The 22,198-nt window shown below is 33.9% G+C and overlaps 1 protein-coding gene across 1 annotated transcript in view; it reads left to right on the forward strand.

Annotated features, from left to right (window-relative positions):
• Positions 1 to 22,198, forward strand: part of ADGRV1 (adhesion G protein-coupled receptor V1) — a 322,278-nt gene that overhangs the window by 194,691 nt on the left and 105,389 nt on the right. The window contains 6 exon segments of the mRNA XM_049769107.1: positions 348 to 590; positions 4,566 to 4,973; positions 10,337 to 10,521; positions 17,114 to 17,363; positions 17,891 to 18,030; positions 19,702 to 19,862. Of these exon segments, the coding sequence (XP_049625064.1) occupies positions 348 to 590; positions 4,566 to 4,973; positions 10,337 to 10,521; positions 17,114 to 17,363; positions 17,891 to 18,030; positions 19,702 to 19,862 (1,387 nt within the window).

Here is a 22,198-nt window from a genome sequence, read left to right on the forward strand (position 1 = left end):
ATATATAACTTTGCTATCTCATTTTTTACTATTGTGTTTTCTTATTAGCTTATGTTAAAAATATTAATGCTTTTCCCATTTGAATTGTACTCTATGCTAAGAATTTTTCATTTATTATTTTGCTTGCTTAAGTATATGTTGATAATCTTTTGACATTGGTTATCTAAAAAACTCACTCCAAATTAATGAATTTATTTAAGACTAAAATTTAATTTATGGGCACTCTAGCTTAAGTGTTTAAATTTGGAAATATATACCTGTAAATGTTATTTATGAGTGTTTCTTAATATAATAATTACCTAAAAGTTAAATTATATCAGAAATCATTATTTTCTCTCTCGTTTCAGATACCTCAGGCTGACATGAAATTTTTTGTGGAACTGTATAAAGTTACTGATGGAGCAGCTATAAACAATAGTGCCAGATTTGCACAGATTAAATTATTCCAGAGGGATGGGCCTCAGAGCCTTGTGTATTTTTCTGTGGGTTCTCGATTGCCAGTGACTCATAAGAAGGCCACCTTAATCAGTTTGCAGGTGGTCAGAGATTCTGGGATAGGACTAATAATGTCTGTTAATTTCAGTACCCAGGTATGTACGGAGTATTAGAACATGATATATTGACACCTATAATTGTTTTTTTAATTGTAGCCTGTATAATGAAACTGAATATTTGATACACTATGATGAGATCATACTTCACATACTTTTAAAATTTATATATATATATATATTTTATTTAAGCATCATGATTGCAAGCATGTTGGTAGTTGGATATTAGTTATATAATATATATAAAAAATAGAACACCTCCCTTTACCAGTGCAATGTTCCCATCACCAGTTCCCTCCATTTCCCTCTCCACCCACCCCTTGCCTGTATTCAAGACAGGCATTTAAATCTTTCACAGTCTTTAGAATATTAAACGTTATCCTGGAAACTATTTAAATATTACCTAGATCATGTTTTAAAATGATGTTCTTTTCTTTTTGTGTTTTTTATATTTAATTTGGTTTTTTGGACCACACCCAGTGACGTTCAGGGGTGACTCCTGGCTTTGCGTTCAGAAATCGCTCCTGGCATGGGGGACCATATGGGATGACAGGGGATCGAAATGCGGTCTATCCTACGCTAGCATGGGCAAGGCAGACACCTTATTGCTTGTGCCACCACTCTGCCGTGTGTGTGTGTGTGTGTGTGTGTGTGTGTTTAAATCAAGTTATTTATGTAGTATCTTACATAAATCTGTTTTATAAGTTATCTAGAGAGTTAAAATGTTCTTCTGTCTATAACTGTAAGACCAAAAGGGAAAAGTTGTCTTTGTTATGCTTTATTTCTCAGCTGCTTGAAAATCTTTTCCATAACTTCTAACACTAACTGATCTTTATATGTCTTTAGATTTGTGAGTTCAGGAGTCCCTGCTGGTACCTTTTCACATCCTTGTTGTTAGGTGATATTGGGTGAGCGAGAGGTGGAGGATGGATCTCTAGGGACTCAGAAGAGTAATGCTGTGTAACACTAAATGAACATATCTTTAGCTGGGTCCAAACAATACCATGTGCCTTTATAGCTTTTTTTTAGACTTTGAATAACAAAACTAAATATAAGTGTGTTCAAAAGTGCTTAAAGCATCATTACTGGCATTGTTGCCTACACATTGTCTCTGTCTCTCTCCGTCACTCTCTCCATTTTTGTCTGTCTGTCTGTCTGTCTGTCTGTCTGTCTGTCTGTCTGCCTGCCTGCCTGCCTGCCTGTCTGCCTGTCTGTCTGTCTGTCTCTCTTTTGAACTATTAACTTCAAGAAACCTACCCCTAGAAAGCTAACATTCTGGACAGTGCTGTGATTTCTTTTGTTATAAGATTCCAAAAACCTGGTGGTGACACATTAGACTTCAAAGCTTGGGGTTTTATAAATTCCATTCTAGAATATACTCGGATTTTTTACTGTGTTGGGCGACTAAAACATGTAGGGCATTCTTGTACATAAAATGCACCAAATATGTAGTCAGTTTGGTGCAGTAATCATGTACATAAGGAATGGGATGTTAGTTTGAGAGCTACGACAAAATCCACAGCTTGTCAGGCAAACCAGAAAACAAAATACATAAATAAGTGTTCTGACTCATAGAAGGATCATTTTAGTAGTTTGGTTTTAACAATTTGAGATAGGAAGAAAAATGAGAAAATGTATGTACTTTATTGTTATCCCATAAAATACAGATAGTATTCTTACAATATTGTAGTGTGAAGGCGCTGGTCATGAAGAACAGTTGACAAAGATTTGAGGCACATTTTAAAATAGTTCATTCACATTTGTGAGATGAAAATAGAAATTACCAAATAAGAAGTTGAATTTACATTTCTCTATCACATTCATGAGTTTTCTTAGTCTAAATGATTACTTGCAAAATATATGTGATGTAATGTTAGGGATATGAATATTTTAGCTAAATAAAATCTACTTTATTCACAGTTAGCATTAAATTAAAGATGCCTATAATTAAACCAAATTTAAAAATTGATTCAAATTAGTTTCACTCATATATGTTTACATATAGCCCAAAGAATGCAAATATAATAAATAATATGCTTATTTATTCTCACATTACCTATTCCTTTTAAATGTCTCTGTATTTATTTTATTGTAGCTTTTCTGTAATATGGCACCAATTGCCTTGATTTATGTTTTTATTAATAAGAATATTATGCTTATTCTGTACATGTTTAAATTTAAATATACATTTTATTATATAAAGTAATGCATGGGATGTCCGTTTATTATAATCAAAGCACCCTAACCTATCTTAAGAAATTCAGTGTCACTGTGATCTTACAACTAATCACTATGAACCCTTCTTTGAAACTTGCCTTTGTTACCTATTTCAAAGTAATGTCTATCCTGAGTTTAGTATTGATTTATTTTTTACTTAATTTTATTCATAGGTTTACAACATTGTTTAAATTTACCTATTTTGAAAGTTAGGTAACTGATATTTTTTCCAATTGTATTGTTTTCTGGTATATTTATTTTGCAAGTAGTATGTTTTTGAGAAATATCTTACATTGTTGAGTATATTCCTAAGTTTTTCACTTTTACTGTTCTATGGTATTCTAACGGGTATTTGAATATATCCATTCTGTATTTACAACTAATTTAAGAGGCTCCCCTCAGGAAATTCTTGTTCTATAAGTACTGCAAGTTTTCTTTCTTTCTCTTCACTTAGCTTTTATAATCCAACACAAACAATTACATCCTCCTTCTTAAGCATACTCTTCCTTGGGGTTTCTGGAATACATGCTCCTTTTCTTTATTCTTTTAACCTATGTTCATTTTTCTACCTAATATTTTCATTCACAAAGACTCTCTAGTTTATGTTTCAGCTATTTATATCTTTATATTATATTGTGGGAACCCTATTCAGTGGTACTTGAGGACCATGTGGTGTCAGTATCAAACCCAGGACCTCATACATAGAAGGCATGTACTTCTCAATTTGAATTACATCTCAGTTTTAAAACACTCATATATTGATTATTATCCTCTCAGCCATTCATGATCTAGGTTTGTATAAATTATTGTTGCTATTTTACTAGTTTACTACTATTTGAAAGTCTAAAAGAAATTTCAGACTTACTGTGTTTGATAACTATTGGTATTGACTTTACAATCATCCTTATTTTCCACTGTTCATCCCAGCTAACAGCTAGGGGTTATCCTCAGTGGAATAAATGAAAAGGAAGAAGATTCTTCTAAACATAGCATTTATCTAAAATCTTACATTAAATATATGTCTCAAATATGAACATTCCTTCATCTTTATATTGATATGGCTGAACTCCAAGTTGCTACTGATGGCTTTATAGATGATTGAAGTACCAAAAACTCATGTCACTTTTCCATGACTCATACACCATTTTCTGTTGTAGCTTAACTATCGATAACAGATAGAATATTCACAAAAATATTCAATAAACTTTCTTCTGAAGATGACAGCTTACAACAGGGGTCTTTGTGGGAAGGTGGGCACAGGATAGGTGTGGAAACACTGGGGCAGTGATGGATGGAGAGTGTGGTGCTGGAATATTTTATATGAAATACTACTATTAATAGTATTATACACCGTGGTGCCTAAAATTAAAAAAAAAATCAAAACATGACACTGTCCTGCTCAAATCTTCAAAATCTCTGAGAATAAAAATTGTAAATACTTCATTTCTACTTTCATATCTGCTTCTCACAGCATGTGCCACTACATATAATTTGTCTGTGTTCAGAGTTGGAGGAATTCTGTGAATCAGCAGTGATAGTCTTTTTCTAATTGTTTATTTAAATCATTCTAAACTCCATCTTTCTGTGTCTCATTATTGCATGATGTATCTCTGTAATTAATTTTAGGAGATTAGAACATGAATAAAATCTCATGTTTTACTAGTAATGTTATTCCCCCCGGTTTATTTAAGAGAAATATAATTTGTCTCAGAAATACAAATTTGTTGGATAAACCAAGATGCTATAATTAGTGGTGCTAGCTAGAGTTTCACTTAAGCAGTGTTGTTTAATTTCTAGGAGTTAAGGAGTGCTGAAACAATTGGCCGGACTCTTATTTCTCCAGCAATTTCTGGGAAGGATTTTGTGAAAACAGAAGGGATGTTGGTCTTTGAACCTGGTCAAAGGAGTACCATATTGGATATCGTCTTAACACCGGAGATAGGGTCTTTAAGTCCATTTCCCAAACGATTCCAGATTGTGCTATTTGGCCCAAAAGGTGCTGCCAAAATTGACAAAGTATATGGTACTGCTAACATCACCCTTATCTCTAATGTGGAATCGCAGGCTGTTTGGGAACTTGCAGATCAGTTACAGCAGCCCTTGGATAGTAATATTCTCAACAGAGTGCTCCACCGCATCAGTAAGAAAGTATCCACAGAGAACACAGATGAAGAGCTTAGTGTCGTGATGCATCTGATAGACAAGGTAAGAATAAGAAGTCTTTGTAAATGTCAGCAGTTGGCTTAGTAAAGTTTTGTAAATCATAAAACTGAAAAACAAAACAAAAACAACTCAAAGCAACAAACAATAAATACCCCCTAAAACACAAGACCCACGTTGGAGGTTAAAATGTTAGTCATTATGACATTACAACAATTAACATTTCTGAATGCTGAATTCATTCAGCATTTCTTCTGACACTTTTCTTCCGTTTGGATTTGGCTAATACCTGTTTAAAAACTTTAGTCTTAAGAGAGAGAAGCATGAGCAATCTATGACAGAAAGCACAGCCTAAGGTCTGAGAAGAAGCACTCGATATCAGAAATTAGAATTTTTCTGATGCTCTAGAAACTAGACAGGTCTCTTTTGAGTTTGTCTCTTAGTTTTTTCAAATGGTAAAATAAAGACTTCAGCTGGATCATCTACTCAGTTTTTCTAGATGAAATGTCATGAAACAGAAACCGTTGCCCTTTGCTTGTCTACATACTGCTCCTCTTGGGCACACAAAAAAGAGACCTAAGGCATGATTGAATTATTTCAGGCATTCAAATTGGTAGACATTCAGACAGTTCATATTTCATTTTAAACATTTATTGGGGCCGAAGAGATTGCACTGCAGTAGGGCATTTGCCTTGCACACAGCCGATCCAGGATGGATTGGATGGTGGTTCAAATCCCAGCATCCCATATGTCCCCCATGGCTTCCTGGAGTAATTTCTGAGCGCAGAGCCAGGAGTAACCCCTGAGCACTGCTGGATGTGGCCCAAAATTAAAAAAAAAAACACATTTCTTTATGATTCTGCATATTATAAAAATAAAATTATGATGTCAGAGCTTAACCAAAATGAAAGAAGAGATCATAAAAACAAAATTATTATTCTTGGGAATAAATTTTTGGGAATTTTATTTGAGGGTATTAAAATAAACATAATTCACATATGTATACATCTATATATGAGGTTTTGAGTGTTAGATATGAATTCAAGAAATATATGGGCCGGTGAGGTGGAGCTAGAGGTAAGGTGTCTGCCTTGCAAGCGCTAGCCAAGGAAGGACTGCAGTTCGATCCCCCAGTGTCCGATATGGTTCCACCAAGCCAGGGGGATTTCTGAGCGCTTAGCCAGAAGTAACCCCTGAGCATCAAATGGGTGTGGCCCAAAAAACAACAACAAAAAAAGATATATAAATTTATGAATACTATCTAAATAATATAAAATTTAAAAACAAATGTAAAATGCTAGGTTTAATGCACCCTTTCAAAAATGATTTGTTTGGGGTTTTTAGATGCTTTGGGGGGGATTTGGGCCATATCCAGTGGCGCTCAGAGTTTTCTTCTGGCTCTGTGCTCAGAAATTGATCCTGTCAGGCTCAGGGGACCATATGCGATGCCGGGGATCGAACCTAGGTTGGCCAAGTGCAAGTCAAACTCCCTACCCACAGTGCTATTGCTCTGGCCACTTGAAATGCTTTTTGTTATTTGTATGCATCTTTTAAAATATACTGTTTGAATGGTAGAAATAAAATTATAAACTACACAGTTAAGAACAGCAGGCTTTCATAAATAGCATAACAATTGCTTATCATGGTTTGGAGGTGAACAGGGAGCAGGTGATAAGGGTGGGAGGAATGGGGCAGAATTGAAGGTGACAGGTGACGTAGAAGATAATGGTGGAGGGAGTGGGTTCTGGTGGAAGGTGTGAATGTTGTATGCATGAAAACAATTATCAACACTATTGTAAGTAACAAAGCTTCAAGTAAAAATATAAAAAAGGGGCCGAATCGATAGTACAGCAAGTAAGGCATTTGCCTTGCACAGAGTCAGGAGTCACCACTGAGCTCTGCCAGTTGTGGCCCCAAAACCAAAATAAACAAACAAACAAAAAAATTTTAAAAAGTGAAGGAAAAAAAAGAATACTTTAGCCTGATTGCAAAAATAAGATGAATAAACAGTGGGAAAAATATTTCACTGCTATTTTTTGCGGGAAAAATATCTAGAAATAAACATTCAGTATAGGAAATACTTAAACTTTCTATTGGTAAAACTGATGATATAGGACAATGACAAGGCTTTTGTTTAATAAGTCAAGAGGTTCCAACCCTGACTTTATACCTCCTATAGAATATAATGTTAATTATTAGTCATGGATTATATATGTTGATTATATATGGATTATATGTTATATATGTTGAAAATATCCTTAAAATTATCCTTTCATTAATCTGTATTTGGAATTATTGGGATTTAAGAAAACAGACATATAAAAAAAATATGTGCATAAGACAGTAAAAAAAATAAATAAAAAAGACATGACCTGAGTGGGAGGGAAGAAAGAACACTATAAAGTAAGAATACTTTCGAAAAGAAAATCACTGCTTCTTATCTAGTCATCTGTGTTTGGACTCATGGATTGTTCCAGATTTTAACTATTAAGGATAATGCAGTAATGAACAAAGGAGCACAGATATCTTTTCTGAATATTTTGGGTCTTTTAGACCAGAAATCCAGAAGTGGAATTGCTGGGCCATTCCTAGTTTTGTGAGAAGTGACCATATTGTTTTCCAGATTGCTTGAACCAGTTGATATTTCCCCTACATCCATGCCAACACTGTTTTCATTCTTTGGAATGAAATTTATATCACAAATGAAGTAAATATTTTTATATTCATGCATTATTTGGTCACTGTTTCAAAAATTAGTTCTTGCTCATCTGAAGTTCGAATAGGATTTGTTATCATTTATATGGTTCTCTTTCATTGATACCATATAAAACAATGCCTCAAATCGAGGGGTACAGAACAGTACTTCCAAGTAGTGTTGTTTAGAGTTTTTTTGTATTTTTATGTTTTATTTTACCATAAGAGATGTAATTTATATTTTAAGAATTATTATTTACACTTGATTTATTTTATTTTAAGCCAGTAGCAATGATTTAGAATTTGCTCTTTGTATTCTGTCTGGCTTGGTGTTTCATGCTTGCAGTCATTTTTACTTACAGGCAAACTGAGTCAGTGTTATTTTAGGACAGGCAAGCAGGAAGTATTTTGGTTCAGGGCTGGGTAACCACGAGAAGTACCTCCTCACTCATTTACCATTTTTGACTGGGGACAAGTCAAGCATTCTTTTTTACTTCACTTCCTTTTCTGGAAACAAAACCAAATAATATTAGTTTCTCCCTAACTGGATTTTTATAAGGATTAGAGAAAATAATATAATTTCCTGAAAACAGCTCCATGGAACTGAAGGGTTATGTAAATGCCCTTTGTTGCAGCTTTTGGTTTACTTTACTAATAGAACCTTTATATGAACCTTGGATATCACTGAAAAGTTGGGAATTTTGGAATTCTTGGATCACAGTCTTTAATTTTTACAACTGCACACATTATACCTTTATTGGCTTCTGATATGTCAATTACAAAAAAACAACCTGACATCAAACTGAATTTTTGTTTCTCTTCATAATTACTTTTTCCTGGTTTCTAGTTGAATTTCTTTGAACTCTTAAAATAATATTGAAAAATCGCCCAGATACATTGGTGGGGTTTCCTTTCCTACATTTTGTTGGTACAATATGAATTTCATTTTTATACAGGAGTATTTTCAGTAGCTTAACAAGAAACTGTGCTGTTTATTCTGCATGCTCTTTTTTTATATTGTTTTTTTCTGGATTTATTCTTTCTGTTATATTTTTCTCTGAATGCTAGAAGCATTTCTAGAGTTTACTTTTGGTTAACATACAATTATTTTTAATATGCAATATGCTGTTCCCTGTCTTTACTGTAATCTTCACTTTGAGAATTTTTTTACATAGAATTCTCATTTTTCATGGATTTTGGGTATGGGGACCTCACCCATAATGCTCAGGGGTTAAGCATGGCTATGCTCTCAGAAATTGTTCCTGTATTGGGGGACCATATGGGACCTCGGGATATAGAACTGAGGTCCGCCCTGGGTCAGCTGTGTGCAAGGCTAACGCCCTACCCCTGTGCTATCTCTCCGGCCTCTTTCCTGTGGATTTTTCCTAATTTTTCCTTGCTATATGTGAAGTCTCTTTTTATAAACTTAGGTCTTAAAATCAGCTATCAGTTTTGCTTATCAATATTGCTCATTAACTTATAAACCTACTGAGAGCATTCACCTATGAGTGGAGGAGAAATGATTTAGTTGATTTTCTAAGTTCATTAATAAAAATACATTCAAGTTTCAAAGAGAAACAACATGGTAGAAATCAGAGAAAGTGATAACTTATTTGAATTAAAAAAACTAAGTTATGTGTACAAGAATATAGTAGAATAGAAAAATATTGTATTCACATCCTTGTTGTTTTAAGACCATATGATGTTTTCCAGATCATGCTGATAAGGAAGCATACACTTTATTCCTCTTACTTTCTCTGTGCCTCAACAAAAAAATAGCCTAGGGTTATTGGTAGAAAGATTCACACTTAACAAAATGTAAAGAAAATGCAACTCCTGACTATTTATGATTAGAAATGATAGTCTCATTAATGTTTTCTAATTTAAATAAATTAATAAATTAATTATAAATTGTATAATGCCAGAGCGACAGCAGGGCATTTGCTTTGTACAGGGCCAACTTGGGACATACCCAGGTTCAGTTTCTGGCATCCCATGTGGTTCCCCAACCCTGCCAAAAGTGATTTCTGAGTGCAGATCTGGAAGATTAATTTAATTTATTTAGAAATTAAAATAATTAAAAAATATAAAAAATATTTAGTGACATCATGGCTTCTGTCCATTGAAAAAGAAAAGTATAATATTGCTTATATTAGTCTTGATTTATTTTCTTAATTTATAAAAATAAAATAATTCTTGGGTACATAAAAATGTGGAATTAATTTTGTCTCACAATGTAGTTAAAATTATATTATTAAGGCCAGAAAGATAGCATAGGTGTAAAGGTTCTTGCCTTGCACATGGCCAGTGCTGTTTCAACCTCACATAATACTTATTATGGTCCTTTGAGCACTGACAGAGTCACTCCTGTTCACAGAGTTAGAAAGACCTAGAGCACTACTGGGTCAGGTGTGGTCCCCAAAAAAGGCAAACAAAATATTACATGGTCCATACAAGTATTTTGACTTATTTATCTAGTTATTTAAGAGGAAATATTTTGGTTATTATACCTTGTCTTTGTTAGTTTTTATTAATGCTTTATAAAGTACAAAGGAACATTTTTGAAATAATAATATTGATATTATTTTTCCTTATTATCTTTATCTTTATTTTTGCTATTGGTAATAGTTAACAAAGATCCTGTCTTATTACACATACATTTCATTAATGCACCTATTTATGAAAGAATATTTTTATGTTTGAAATTTTTCCAGATAAGCAATGAAGGAAAAAATCAAGCATTCAGTACTGAAAGCCGAAATCTCTTCTATGAGATTCTTTGTGTTCTTATTAATCCTATGCGCAAGGATACTAAGGGATTCAGCCACTTTACTGAAGTGACTGAGAATTTTGCCTTTTCTCTACTGACTGATGTTACCTGTGGCTCACCCGGTGAAAAGTAAGTAATTTGAAATAAATAATAAAACTTCATTTTATGGATGTCTTCACAATTAAAATATTGTGTGATGCAAAATGACATTTAGATGATGCAATAAAGTTTATGCAGTCTATTGAGCAAATGAAAATATGACTGATTCATCAAAAAGTGTGTGCAGACAATAAATGTTACTCTTGTTTTGCAGACTCTAAAAATTAAAGACGTATTACTTATTACATTGACATATTGTCATATTTAAATAGACAGGAACATTTATTCATTTTGTGTTTTTAGTTGTGCCCTGAAATATGGTTTATTTTATCCATTTGGCAGTAGCTCTCAGGTTAACTAACCAAATTAGTGGTTCATAATTGGAGTTTGATGGTAGTGTGTGTAAGAAAAAAGGAGAAAGTGGCCGGAGAGATAGCATGGAGGTAAGGTGTTTGCCTTTCATTGGTTTGAATCCTGGCATCCCATATGGTCCCCCGAGCCTGCCAGGAACGATTTCTGAGCATAGAGCCAGAAGTAACCCCTGAGCGATGCCGGGTGTGACCCAAAAACCAAAACAAAGGAAAAAGAAAAAAGGAGAAGAACGAAGTGTGGGATTCAGAATATAGTTAATATGGTTAACACATATCTACCATGTTCTACTGTCACATCACCACTGAGTATAGTTTTGGCTTTGACCTGCTTTTGGATTGTCAATCTCCACTGGTCTGCTGGAGGCAGACTTTAGACAAGAGAGGAGTGGAGAGAAGAGGAAAGATGAGGGCAGTTGGGAGGGAGAGTAGAGGAGGAAAGCAGAGGAGGAGGAAGAAAAACTCATTACTCCACATTTACTTTAGTAACTTTATTCAGAAGTCATGATGTTGTAAATTATACCACTCAAAAGGCAAATTGAATGTCATAAGATTTTGTTTCTATTTAACATAAAAATGATTGATCATAGAACTTGCTTGTAAATTCAAATAACCTATCCATTTTCAGAATAATATAATAAAATACTGATTCATGAGTTTTTATGTAAATTAGTTTGTTATGATTTACCAGTAAATGATGCTAATAGTACTCTTTAAGTAACATTAAAATTCAGTGATAACTTGAACAATATATATATATAGAAAAGCTCATCTAATAATTTCAAATATCTTTTTAATATGGGGCCCTTTATAAAGTACTTGAATAATTTAAATGTTTGGATATAAGTCAGAGGGAGAGAGATAGACACAGAATAGTCTCACTCATCTATGGGTTTTAAGAAAAATTGAGGACATTATTGTAATAATCCCAAGAGACAATAGAGATGAGGGCTGGAAGGACCGGCTCACAATATGAAGCTCACCACAAAGAGTAGTGGTGCAGTTAGGGAAAGAACTACACTAACAACTTTTATGACAATTTTAATGAGTGAGAGAAGTAGAATGCCTGTCTCAAATACAGGCAAGGGTTGGGAAGGAGGGAGAAGAGAATTGGTGGTAGGAATGTTGCACTGGTGAAGGAGGGTGTTCTCTTTATGACTGAAACCCAACTACAATCATGCATGTAATCATGGTGCTTAAATAAAGAATACATATATATATATATATAAAAATATATAAAAATGTGCCTTTAGATTCCCCCATCCCAGCCCCACTAAAAGTGGGGTCCACAAAGCTGGGGGGGATGAGGTAAAAAATCTTTTTAATGTTAGTTCTTAGATTGTAAGACATGAAGTTAAAAAAATACAGTCATTTTAGTTAAAGTATTACTAGGGATATAAAGAATAAAATAATATAAAGGGGCCGGAGAGATAGCATGGAAGTAAGACGTTTGCCTTGCATGCAGAAGGTTGATGGTTCAAATTCCGGCATCCCATATGGTCCCCTGAGCCTGCCAGGAGCAATTTCTGAGCATAGAGCCAGAAGTAACCCCTGAGCGTTGCTGAATATGGCCCCAAAACCAAAAATAATAATAATAATATAAAGTCATTATACCTTTAATAATAATAGCATCAAATAGCACCTTTGCTGTACTCATGGAGCTTAAATAAAGATATTTGAAAATAAAAAATTTAAAAAAGGACAACAGTATGAAATTATCTTTTTGTAGGTAAAAACTATATAAATATACTGGAAATTTCATATGGATCAAATTAATCCTTATTAAAGGTTGCTACGTGTATTAATTTATCCTTATAGAAGATTATTTAAGTAGCTATTTGGGGTGTGGTTCATACATACAAACTAAAGATTGGGTTATACATCTTGTCAAGGGACACATAATAAGTCTATGATGAGGCATGGGCTTAATGACAGACCTCCTTGACCTTACAGCCTTGATGGTTGCTGTACTCTGTGTCTAGAAGAGATCATAACCACTTGCAATTAAACAGATTTCCACTTCAATCCTCTTGACTTCACAGGTTTCTATCCCAAGTTAGTGCCAGGACTTGAGTGTAATGAACAGTGTAATCCCTTTACATTGTGTTCTTTTAACTCTCTCGATTTAGTCCTGGGAATTGAGGTTTTCTAATGAGGAAGTTCAGAACACCATAGAAAAAATTCTGTATACATTTTCATTATGTTCCTTCACCATTCCTTACCACTGTTCTTAGGTATCTATCTGTGAGCAGCAATGAATAGTTTAGCTCACCTTTATATTTTCATAAGTATTTTTGTTTTACATTGATTTAACAGATGTCTATTGACAATATTTTAATCCAAATTTTTATTTCAGGCTCTGTGATGTACAAGAATCTTATTAGTAGGGTTTCATACATGAAATATTCTACGTCAACACCCTCCCTTAGTCCATTTTCTGCCACCTTGTCCCAGTACTCTTTCTTTTTCCCCTCTCCCTGTGGTAAACTTCCACTGAATATGTTATCATTTTTGCTGCCTTTGAAAATGTTTTGTCCCCTATTATAATTTTTATTCTACATATGAGATATTAATCTGTCTGCTCTCTTTCTCGATAACTTTACTCAGCATGATACTCTCCAGATCCATGTACATAGCAGGAAATCATATAATTTCATTTTTTCTTAAAGCTAAATATTATTCAATAATATATATGTGTACCACAGTTTATTCACCCAGTTTCTCTTCTTGGGTACTTGGATTGTCCAGATTTTGGATATTGGTTATAGCGCTGCAACGAACACAGGCATGTAGATGTCTCATTGAATAGTTTTGGTGTCCATTGGGCCAAGACATGTAATTGTTTGGTCATATTAAAACTCAATTCCTAGGTTTTTTTTTTTTGTTTGTTTGTTTTTTGTGGAGTGTCCTAGAGTTTTTGATGGGATTTAAAAAAATTCTTTATTAACAACAATCACCAATTGGACCAGTCGATATTCCCACCAGCAGTCTCTTTTTGGCCACATTCTTCCAACACTGATTGTTTTGTTCTTTGTGAAGTGTGCCAGCTCACTGGAATGAAATATCTTGTTTCATTTTGAATTTCACTGTTGATTAGTAATGCAGAGCATTTTTTCATATACATTTTTTCCATCTGATGTCTTCTTTGAGTAGGTTTTAGTTCATCTGTCCTCTCCAGTTTTTGACAGGGATGGTTGTTTATAGCTTGATTCGTTTATATAGTTTTACACTAAGATCACTGTGTAAGTGACGTGTGTTAAAGTGTGTGTATTCTCACTTAAGATGTTTCTCCTTGACTGATTTCAACAATATTGTTCAGTAAAATCTAAGAGTCTATAGCATTGCATCCACCCCTCAAAGTTGCATTTCTTTTCATTTGTTTTTCCTATTTATTGACTTAGATAAGAATATCTGTGCAATAGGTAGTTAGCTATGTATGACAGTTCCCATGTCTGTTGCTTCAAAAGTCCAATAAGATGGGGCTGGAGAGATAGCACAGAAATAGTGCATTTGCCTTGCATGCAGCCAATCCAGGACCAACAATGGTTCGAATCCTGTCATCCCATATGGTATACCGAGTCTGCCAGGAATAACTTCTGAGTGCAGAGCCAGGAGTAACCTCTGAATAACGCCAGGTATGACCCCAAAACAAACAAGCAAAAATACAAAAGTCTAATTAAAAGTAAATAAAATGTGAAAAACATTAAGGATTGGTGATTATGACTTGTTGCCCTAATATATCCTCAGGTCTTAGAACAGTATCTAGTACTTGACAAATTCCTAGCAGTTATGCTATAATGTGACTACAATGAATAATCAGTTCAGTATGATTTTTGCCATGAATATTCTTTCCATAAACTTACATTTTCTTTCAAATTGTCCAAGAAGAAACAACATGTACAGTGGCAATCATGCAAACATAGTGTTTTTGAAGAGAGGATAACTTGGAGAGATCATCAGTTCTTTAAGGTTGAACATATAAAATGAGCCTTTATAGTAAGTCCTGTTTAAAGGTCAAAGAATCTGATAAGTTTGTAGCTAAGAGGACAATAGTTGTTTAGGTAAAAAAAGACGAAGATTGAATTTGAGGCATGGATATGAGATGATAATATGTTGAATGCTAGTAGAATTAATATATAGATGAGAAATTAGAAAATAAGAGAAATCTAAAGACATTTTCCCTAGAAATATTTAGACTTTATTCTAATGTGTATTAGTTAAACATTGTCTTCGGTAGTGTTAAGAAGTATCTTAGTAAGTGCAAAGGATTTGAAAATTGAGCATAGTGATGAAGTCTAGAACAATTACTAGGTAGACGAGTATAACACTAAAGATGGACTAAAACTGGGCACCGAGGCCTTGGAGTGGTGCCCAGCCATATGTTAATGTTCATCTCTCACCAAACTGAATGTAAAAACACATAGATTTTTTTTTTTTATCAATGTGACTATTGTGGAATTGTATTGATATGGGAGACTTTGCTGTCAAGGAGAATATATGATCTTTGAAGTTTTTAATAGTACTACTAAGCAAAGTCCATAAGTTTCTGAGTGGTAGAAGGGGAGAGGTGCATGCAGCCAAATGGCTTAGATTCATTGGTTGGGGGATCCAATAGTGGCAGTTTTCAGATGAGTCAGCAGTTAAGATGAAGGAGACTGGTCTGGAATATTAAGAAATTAGTTTTGCATCTTTGTTATGGAGTCCAGCTTCTATATAGTTTGTGGTGCTTTAATAATAACCTGTGACATAGGTGTCCTGAGCAGCTTAATAAAGATAGATATTTGAAATCATCAATTTAAAACTGTAGGTAATTTTATGAAGTATATTTCGAGAATGTATGTAGTAGATAAGGAAAGATCTATATTTCTTAAATTATCCATTTAACATTCTCAGTTCTATTTTTTTAAGTTAGGAGTCTTGACAAGGTATCATTTAAGTCCAGATAGATTTTTATATATATATATATATATATATATATATATATATATATATATATATATAACTTAACTTTTAAGTGATAGTTTTAACCTAATCTCTAAATTTTTTCATTCAGATTTACATGTTATTTATCTTTATATCCTCTCATTATAAACCTATTAGCACCACAAGAAAAATGTTTCAGATTCTCTGGAGGGCTCATTTAAAAATACAGATCCGTACAATCACCAGCATACTCGGCAAACTTGCCTTCTTACTTAGTCAGCCTAGTATGTTGTCTGGAAACCAGTATTTAAAGCAAGATTTATAGTGATTTTAACATATACTGTGGTTTAGAGAGAATTTCACTGAGCATAGAATCTTATTCTAGAAGTTGTTTAAAACAGACTAAATGGGTAAAGATCATCGATAGCTCTTTTATTTACATGACTAAATTCATAGTGTTATGATAGTTTATAAAGGGATACAAATTCTCTGGATGAGAACAAGGTTCTGGATATAAAATGTATTAATTTATTCATGTATTTATTTTTTATTTAGGGGCACACTTAACAGTGCTCAGAGCTATAAAATAAATATAGTACTCCTAAATAGAGGGTTTCATTTTAGTGGTACATACTTTCATCAACCTATTATAAATACCAATGTTGATAATGACTAGAACTGGAAAGTATATTTTATATTCACAAGTTTTTTTTTTCTGATATTTTTGAAACTGTTTAAGAAACCCATGTTTTAGGTTATGAGGTTCAAGCAAAAAGATTCACAAAGTGCTTCGTGAACACAAATCAAAATTTAATAATTACAACAAAGGAACCAAAGAATATTCTCTACTTCTTGGTTGGTCGGAGTATATTTTGACACACCTTTTTTGTTTTGTTGTTTTGGGGTCACACCCGGCAATGCTCAGGGATTACTCCTGGCTCTATGCTCAGAAATCGCTCTTGGCATGCTCAGGGGACCATATGGGATGCCGGGATTCGAACCAATGATCTTCTGCATGAAAGGCAAACGCCTTACTCCATGCTATCTCTCCAGCCCCAGTCGGAGTATATATTAAAAAGAGCTCCGCTGAGCAGGAGAGATTGTACTGAAGTGAGGGCATTTTCTTTGCACATTGCCCACAGGAGTTTGATATCCTGTACCACATATGGTTGACCAGGAGTGAGTGATCCTTAAGCACAGAGTCAGGAGTTAGCCTGGTGTGATCTAAAACAAACAACAGAGACCCACTGTAATAGATTTCATCAAATAAAATCGATATACTTATGCAAATGCATGGTGTGATTTTAATAGAGATTTTATTTTTTTTATAGAAGCAAAACCATTCTTGATAAGTGCCCATATTTGTCCATTATGGCCCTGCACTGGTATCCACAGCAAATCAATGGGCACAAGTTTGAAGGAAAAGAAGGTGACTATATTAGAATTCCGCAGAGGTTATTGGAGATACCAGATGCAGAAGTAATGACTGGAGAAAATAAATGTGAATTAGTCCAATTTATCGAATATAGCAGCCAACAGTGGTTTATATCTGGAAACAAGCTTCCTGCCTTGAAAAATAAGGTAATATATGATTTGAAGGGTTATGGTTGGAATTTTCTGTTTTCCCTTTGACTTAGCAGGAATACCCAGAAATGCATTTGCTTGAGCAGTTTTGTGGTATTTATTATACATACATATAGAGTGAGAATTATTAAGCATGCTACACAATTTCTATAAACTGTAAAATGTTTAAAAGAATTTGGCTATATTTCTTTTATGACTTTTTTAGATTTATACATATTCGCATACACACATACACACAGAGAAAATAGTTTTCATTTGGACCTGATTCATAACCCCACTCATGATGCATAAAGATAAGTACAGTTAGAGTCAGAGCTGCCAGCTGAATACTGCTAATTGAACTGAAAATAGAGGATTTGCATTGGAAAACCATGAGATACCCTGTGCTTGTTAATAAGCTATGAACAGTGGTGGTAATTAAATGACTAATAGTGACTTGAAAAATGAACCACAGTTCAGGGTGCTTTCTTCAGTCATTATTTTGAAAATATTATTACATTTCTCTGTTCTTTTTGCCATTGTAGATATTATCTTTGAGCGTGAAAGGACAGAGTTTACAACCTTTGACTGATCATAATGAGATTCTCTATAGGATTTATGCAGCTAAACCTAGAATTATTCCTCAAACCTCTCTGTGTCTCCTTTGGAATCAGGAAACTGTAAGGTACATACTAATAATTCTTTAATAAAAGGCTTTGTCTTTGCTGTTTCAGTACCATCTATCGCATTATTTTGTTCTGGCATAGATATGCCATTGAGTAAGACTTTAGACCAGTGGTCCTCAAACTATGGCCCGAGGGCCACATATTGTATTTGTATCTGTTTTGTTACTTCATTGCAAAATAAGATATATGCAGTGTGCATAAGAATTCGTTCATAAGTTTTGTTTTTACTATAGTCAGACCCTCCAATGGTCTGAGGGACAGTGAACTGGCCCCCTGTTTAAAAAGTTTGAGGACCCCTGCTTTAGACTTTATAATAGACAAAAGAGCATAGAAATAGTAATAAATGCAGGTAATAAATGCAGACAAATGACTTATTTATGTGTCCAATACATTATTTTTATTATTGTTACTTTTACAATCTCATCAATAGTAAAATAACCTTGCTCTAAATTTTGGCTAATTTATTATACAAAATAAAATTTCTTTTTGCCATTTTCATTTGAGCTATGGTTCTGAATTGATGATGCCAGTTTTGAGGCTTATTATGATATCTTTTTTTTTGGAGAGATCATGATTTATAATAGTATTATTAATGCTTAGCATGGGTTTATAATTCTGTCTCACAACTGGTTGACACACATTTTGGAAATGAAGCTATGTACAAAAACGAACAGAAGAGGGTTAATTTTTTGTATCTTGGCTTAAATTCTCAAGTCTCTAAGCAGTTTTCTAAGTAGCACTCAATCAGTGCTGTAGTATCAGAAAGTGCTAGATGATATCTAGAATTCAAATATTTCACTACATTTGCTCATTACTGATTTTCAGCAAGCAAAATATAATTTTGAATAGGATTAATTTCTTAGCCTGGTAGATGATTGAAATCTAAACAGCAAAAATTCTGATTAGTCTCCTCGTGAAAAATAATTTTCAATTGAAAATTATTATGCCTGATGATGAATCTCAAACTTAGTTCATAGATATTTTGAAACCCTCAATATATAATTAGTAGTGAATGTTTCATGTTTGAAAATGAGATGGGGTTAAGAAGTTTTATATTCTTAGAAAATAAGAGGAATGAAGAGGCCCTTAAAGTGAAGAAATTCAACTACTAGTTCTGATGAATGCTCAGCATGTGATGCAATGTTTTTGTTACTATGATAGCAAAGATTTTATGCCAAATTAGCCAGAAAGCACTTAAAAGAACTTGGCTAACTTATATAACTTAACTGGATCAAAAGGAAGATATAAGATATAAGGAAGAAATCTTGGAAAAAAATAAAATCCAAACACTTTAGAATAATCAGTTATGTTGGTTTCTGAGATTTGGAATGACAGAGAAGAGTACTTCTATTAAAAAAAGATATAGGTAAACATATGTGCTTTAAACTTCAGTATAAACTGATGCTACCATATTTGAGAGGTACAACTTCTTCGATGTTGGGAAAGCTGCCTTAGATTTGTACATTTGGCTTCTTCAGATGTTTTGTGGGATATGCTGTGTCATGTCCTGGACAAGATGTTCCCTTCAGTGTTACTTCTTGAAAATATGATCTGTGTAAGTCTTGAGTAAACACTTAGGTTTAATACTTTATTTTCTTTTCCTTAAAAGCTATCTCATCACTTTAAGTACTAATGAAAAGAGATTAGTGACGATTCTGTTTTTGTCCTAGCTGGTTGTCTGACAGTCAGTTTTGCAAAGTGGTTGAGGACACTTCAGACTACGTGGAATGTGCTTGTTCATACATGTCTATGTATGCTGTCTACGCCCAGACCGATAACTTGTCTTCTTACAATGAAGCCTTTTTCTCTTCTGGATTTATATGTATCTCAGGTCAGTTTGGAGTACTTTTGAGTTAAAATTCATCGTTATTTGGAGGGAAAAATGTCTGTTTCCCATTGTTATTTTACATAAGCAAGATACAGATATGATGTCATTCATCAATATGAAGAGAAAATAAACTTTACTAGTGTCTTATTTATTAATTTTTATAACAAACATTTTGGAGAGGTACTTTCAAATTTATTTTTACAAGTAAAAGATTCTCTAAAAATGTTTGTCAAATTCTTTCAGATTATCATTTTTAAATTTTAAATACATTATCAACATTGTCTAAAGAGAAACTTTTACAATGATGGGAGAAGGCACATTCAAGTAGCTCTATTCTGAGTGTTATTTATGAGAGGAATAAAAGAATTCATAAGAGCATCTTTAAAGAACAGGTTGAAAGGACTCCTGCAGATATTAAAGAAGTCAGGAGGCTTGCTTTTAATTCTGACACGTTGCAAAGATTATGGATTTCTCTAACTTTTTGTATAATAAGTATATTATTCAGAAGGAACTTTGCTAAAAGTAATAGAAGACAGTGCAGATGCCTTAATATGTATATTTATTCCAAGCTTAGTTCAGCTTCTCAAAGGTGTTCCCAGAGCCCTAGGTCTCTCCTCTCTCTCTCTCTCTCTCTCTCTCTCTCTCTCTCTCTCTCTCTCTCTCTCTCTCTCTCTCTCTCTCTCTCTCTCTCTCTCTCAAGATTTTGCATGAGTTTTCCAGTCTTACCCTGGAGCTGCAGCTCTAAACTCAACTCATTCAAGAATGCCTAAATTTTTTTTCTTGGATTTTGGGCCACACCCGGTGATGCTCAGGGGCTACTCCTGGCTATGCACTCAGAAATTGCTCCTGGCTTGGAGGGCCATATGGGACGCTGGGGTATCTAACCCTAGTCCGTCCTGAGTCAGCAGTGTGCAAGGCAAATGACCTACCACTGTGCCATTGCTCTGGCCTCAAAAATATCTGGACATTTGAATGGAAAAGTACTTAATTTGTTTCACAATAAAAGCTTTCCTGAGGGCCAGCGTTTTCCTGAGTGCAGAGAGTTTGAAAATTGTTTCCATTGCCTAATCTAACTGATTAATAATAATTTTCATTAGTTATTTGTTAAATAAATATTTGTGCTGTCACATTCCAGTAAGGGCACATACTTAGGATTATGAAGAGCACATTTACAAACCATCTCATTTAGCCACATTAAAAATAGCAGTTGTTCTGAAATATAGTACATATCTTCTTGGCAATCACTCAGGGCAATTTAACACAACACTCCTCCACTTTTAATTCCATATATCTTTCTGAAATCATAGAAATATGCTGCATGATCCAGTATGGTAGCCACCAACAGCATCTGCTTATAGGGTACATAAAAATGGCTGATCTAAAAATTTTTTATTCTACATACTTGCAATAAATTTAAATACTAAAATAATTAGCCACTTACATCTAGTGGCTATTGTAGTATTATTGATTTAACATCCTGATTGCTGAAGAATCATCTTCCATCATTTCGACTATTTTCTTAGGGAGATAATACAAATTCTTTGCCCTTATAGATAGTACTGTGTACTATGTTTTATTTTTATTTTATATTGACTTCTGTTCAACACTGAAGTTTTCAAGTCAAAAAACGCTACTACACTAACAATGATCATGACAATGTTAATAAGTGAGAGAAGTAGAATGCCTATATCGAATACAGGCAGGGGGTAGGGGAGGAGGGTGATGGGGAGCATTGGTGGTGGGAAGGTTGCAATGCTGCACTGGTGAAGAAGGGTGTCCTTTTTTATTAATGAAACCCAAATAAAAACATGTTTGTAATCCTGGTGCTTAAATAAAGATATTTAAAAAAGTAATGCTTGCTCTTAGCCAATGACTAGTAGTAAGCAAAAGGCATTGTGTTGACATCTGAGGAATATGGAATCAGTAGAAATGATTTACTAAAAGGAAGTGACATTTGCAGCTAGCATTGGACAGGGATAAGCTAAGCTAATATTTCTGAGTCAGAGAGGATAGCTTAGAGGGATGAGGATGTGTTTTGTAAATTGGAAGTTGGAATTTGAATGCTGGCACTGCATAGTACCTGAACTACCCCTAGGAGCCACCACTGTACACTGAGACAATACTGTTTTCAAGCATTGACCTTGCTTCTCTCCAAAAAGCAAATAGTTGATTTACTAGTTAAAGACTAATAATTTGAATGTATTTGGGCTTACCCATAGAGAAGACTACAAGGAGTGAAGAGATTCAAAATTTATAAATTTTTCAAAGAAAAATTTACAAGATAAATATTGCTATTTGGCTTTTGAAGGGATAAGCTTTAGTAAAGTAGATAGAATATC

The sequence above is a fragment of the Suncus etruscus genome, chromosome 2 (assembly GCF_024139225.1).
Source record: "Suncus etruscus isolate mSunEtr1 chromosome 2, mSunEtr1.pri.cur, whole genome shotgun sequence".
Lineage (NCBI taxonomy): Eukaryota > Metazoa > Chordata > Mammalia > Eulipotyphla > Soricidae > Suncus > Suncus etruscus.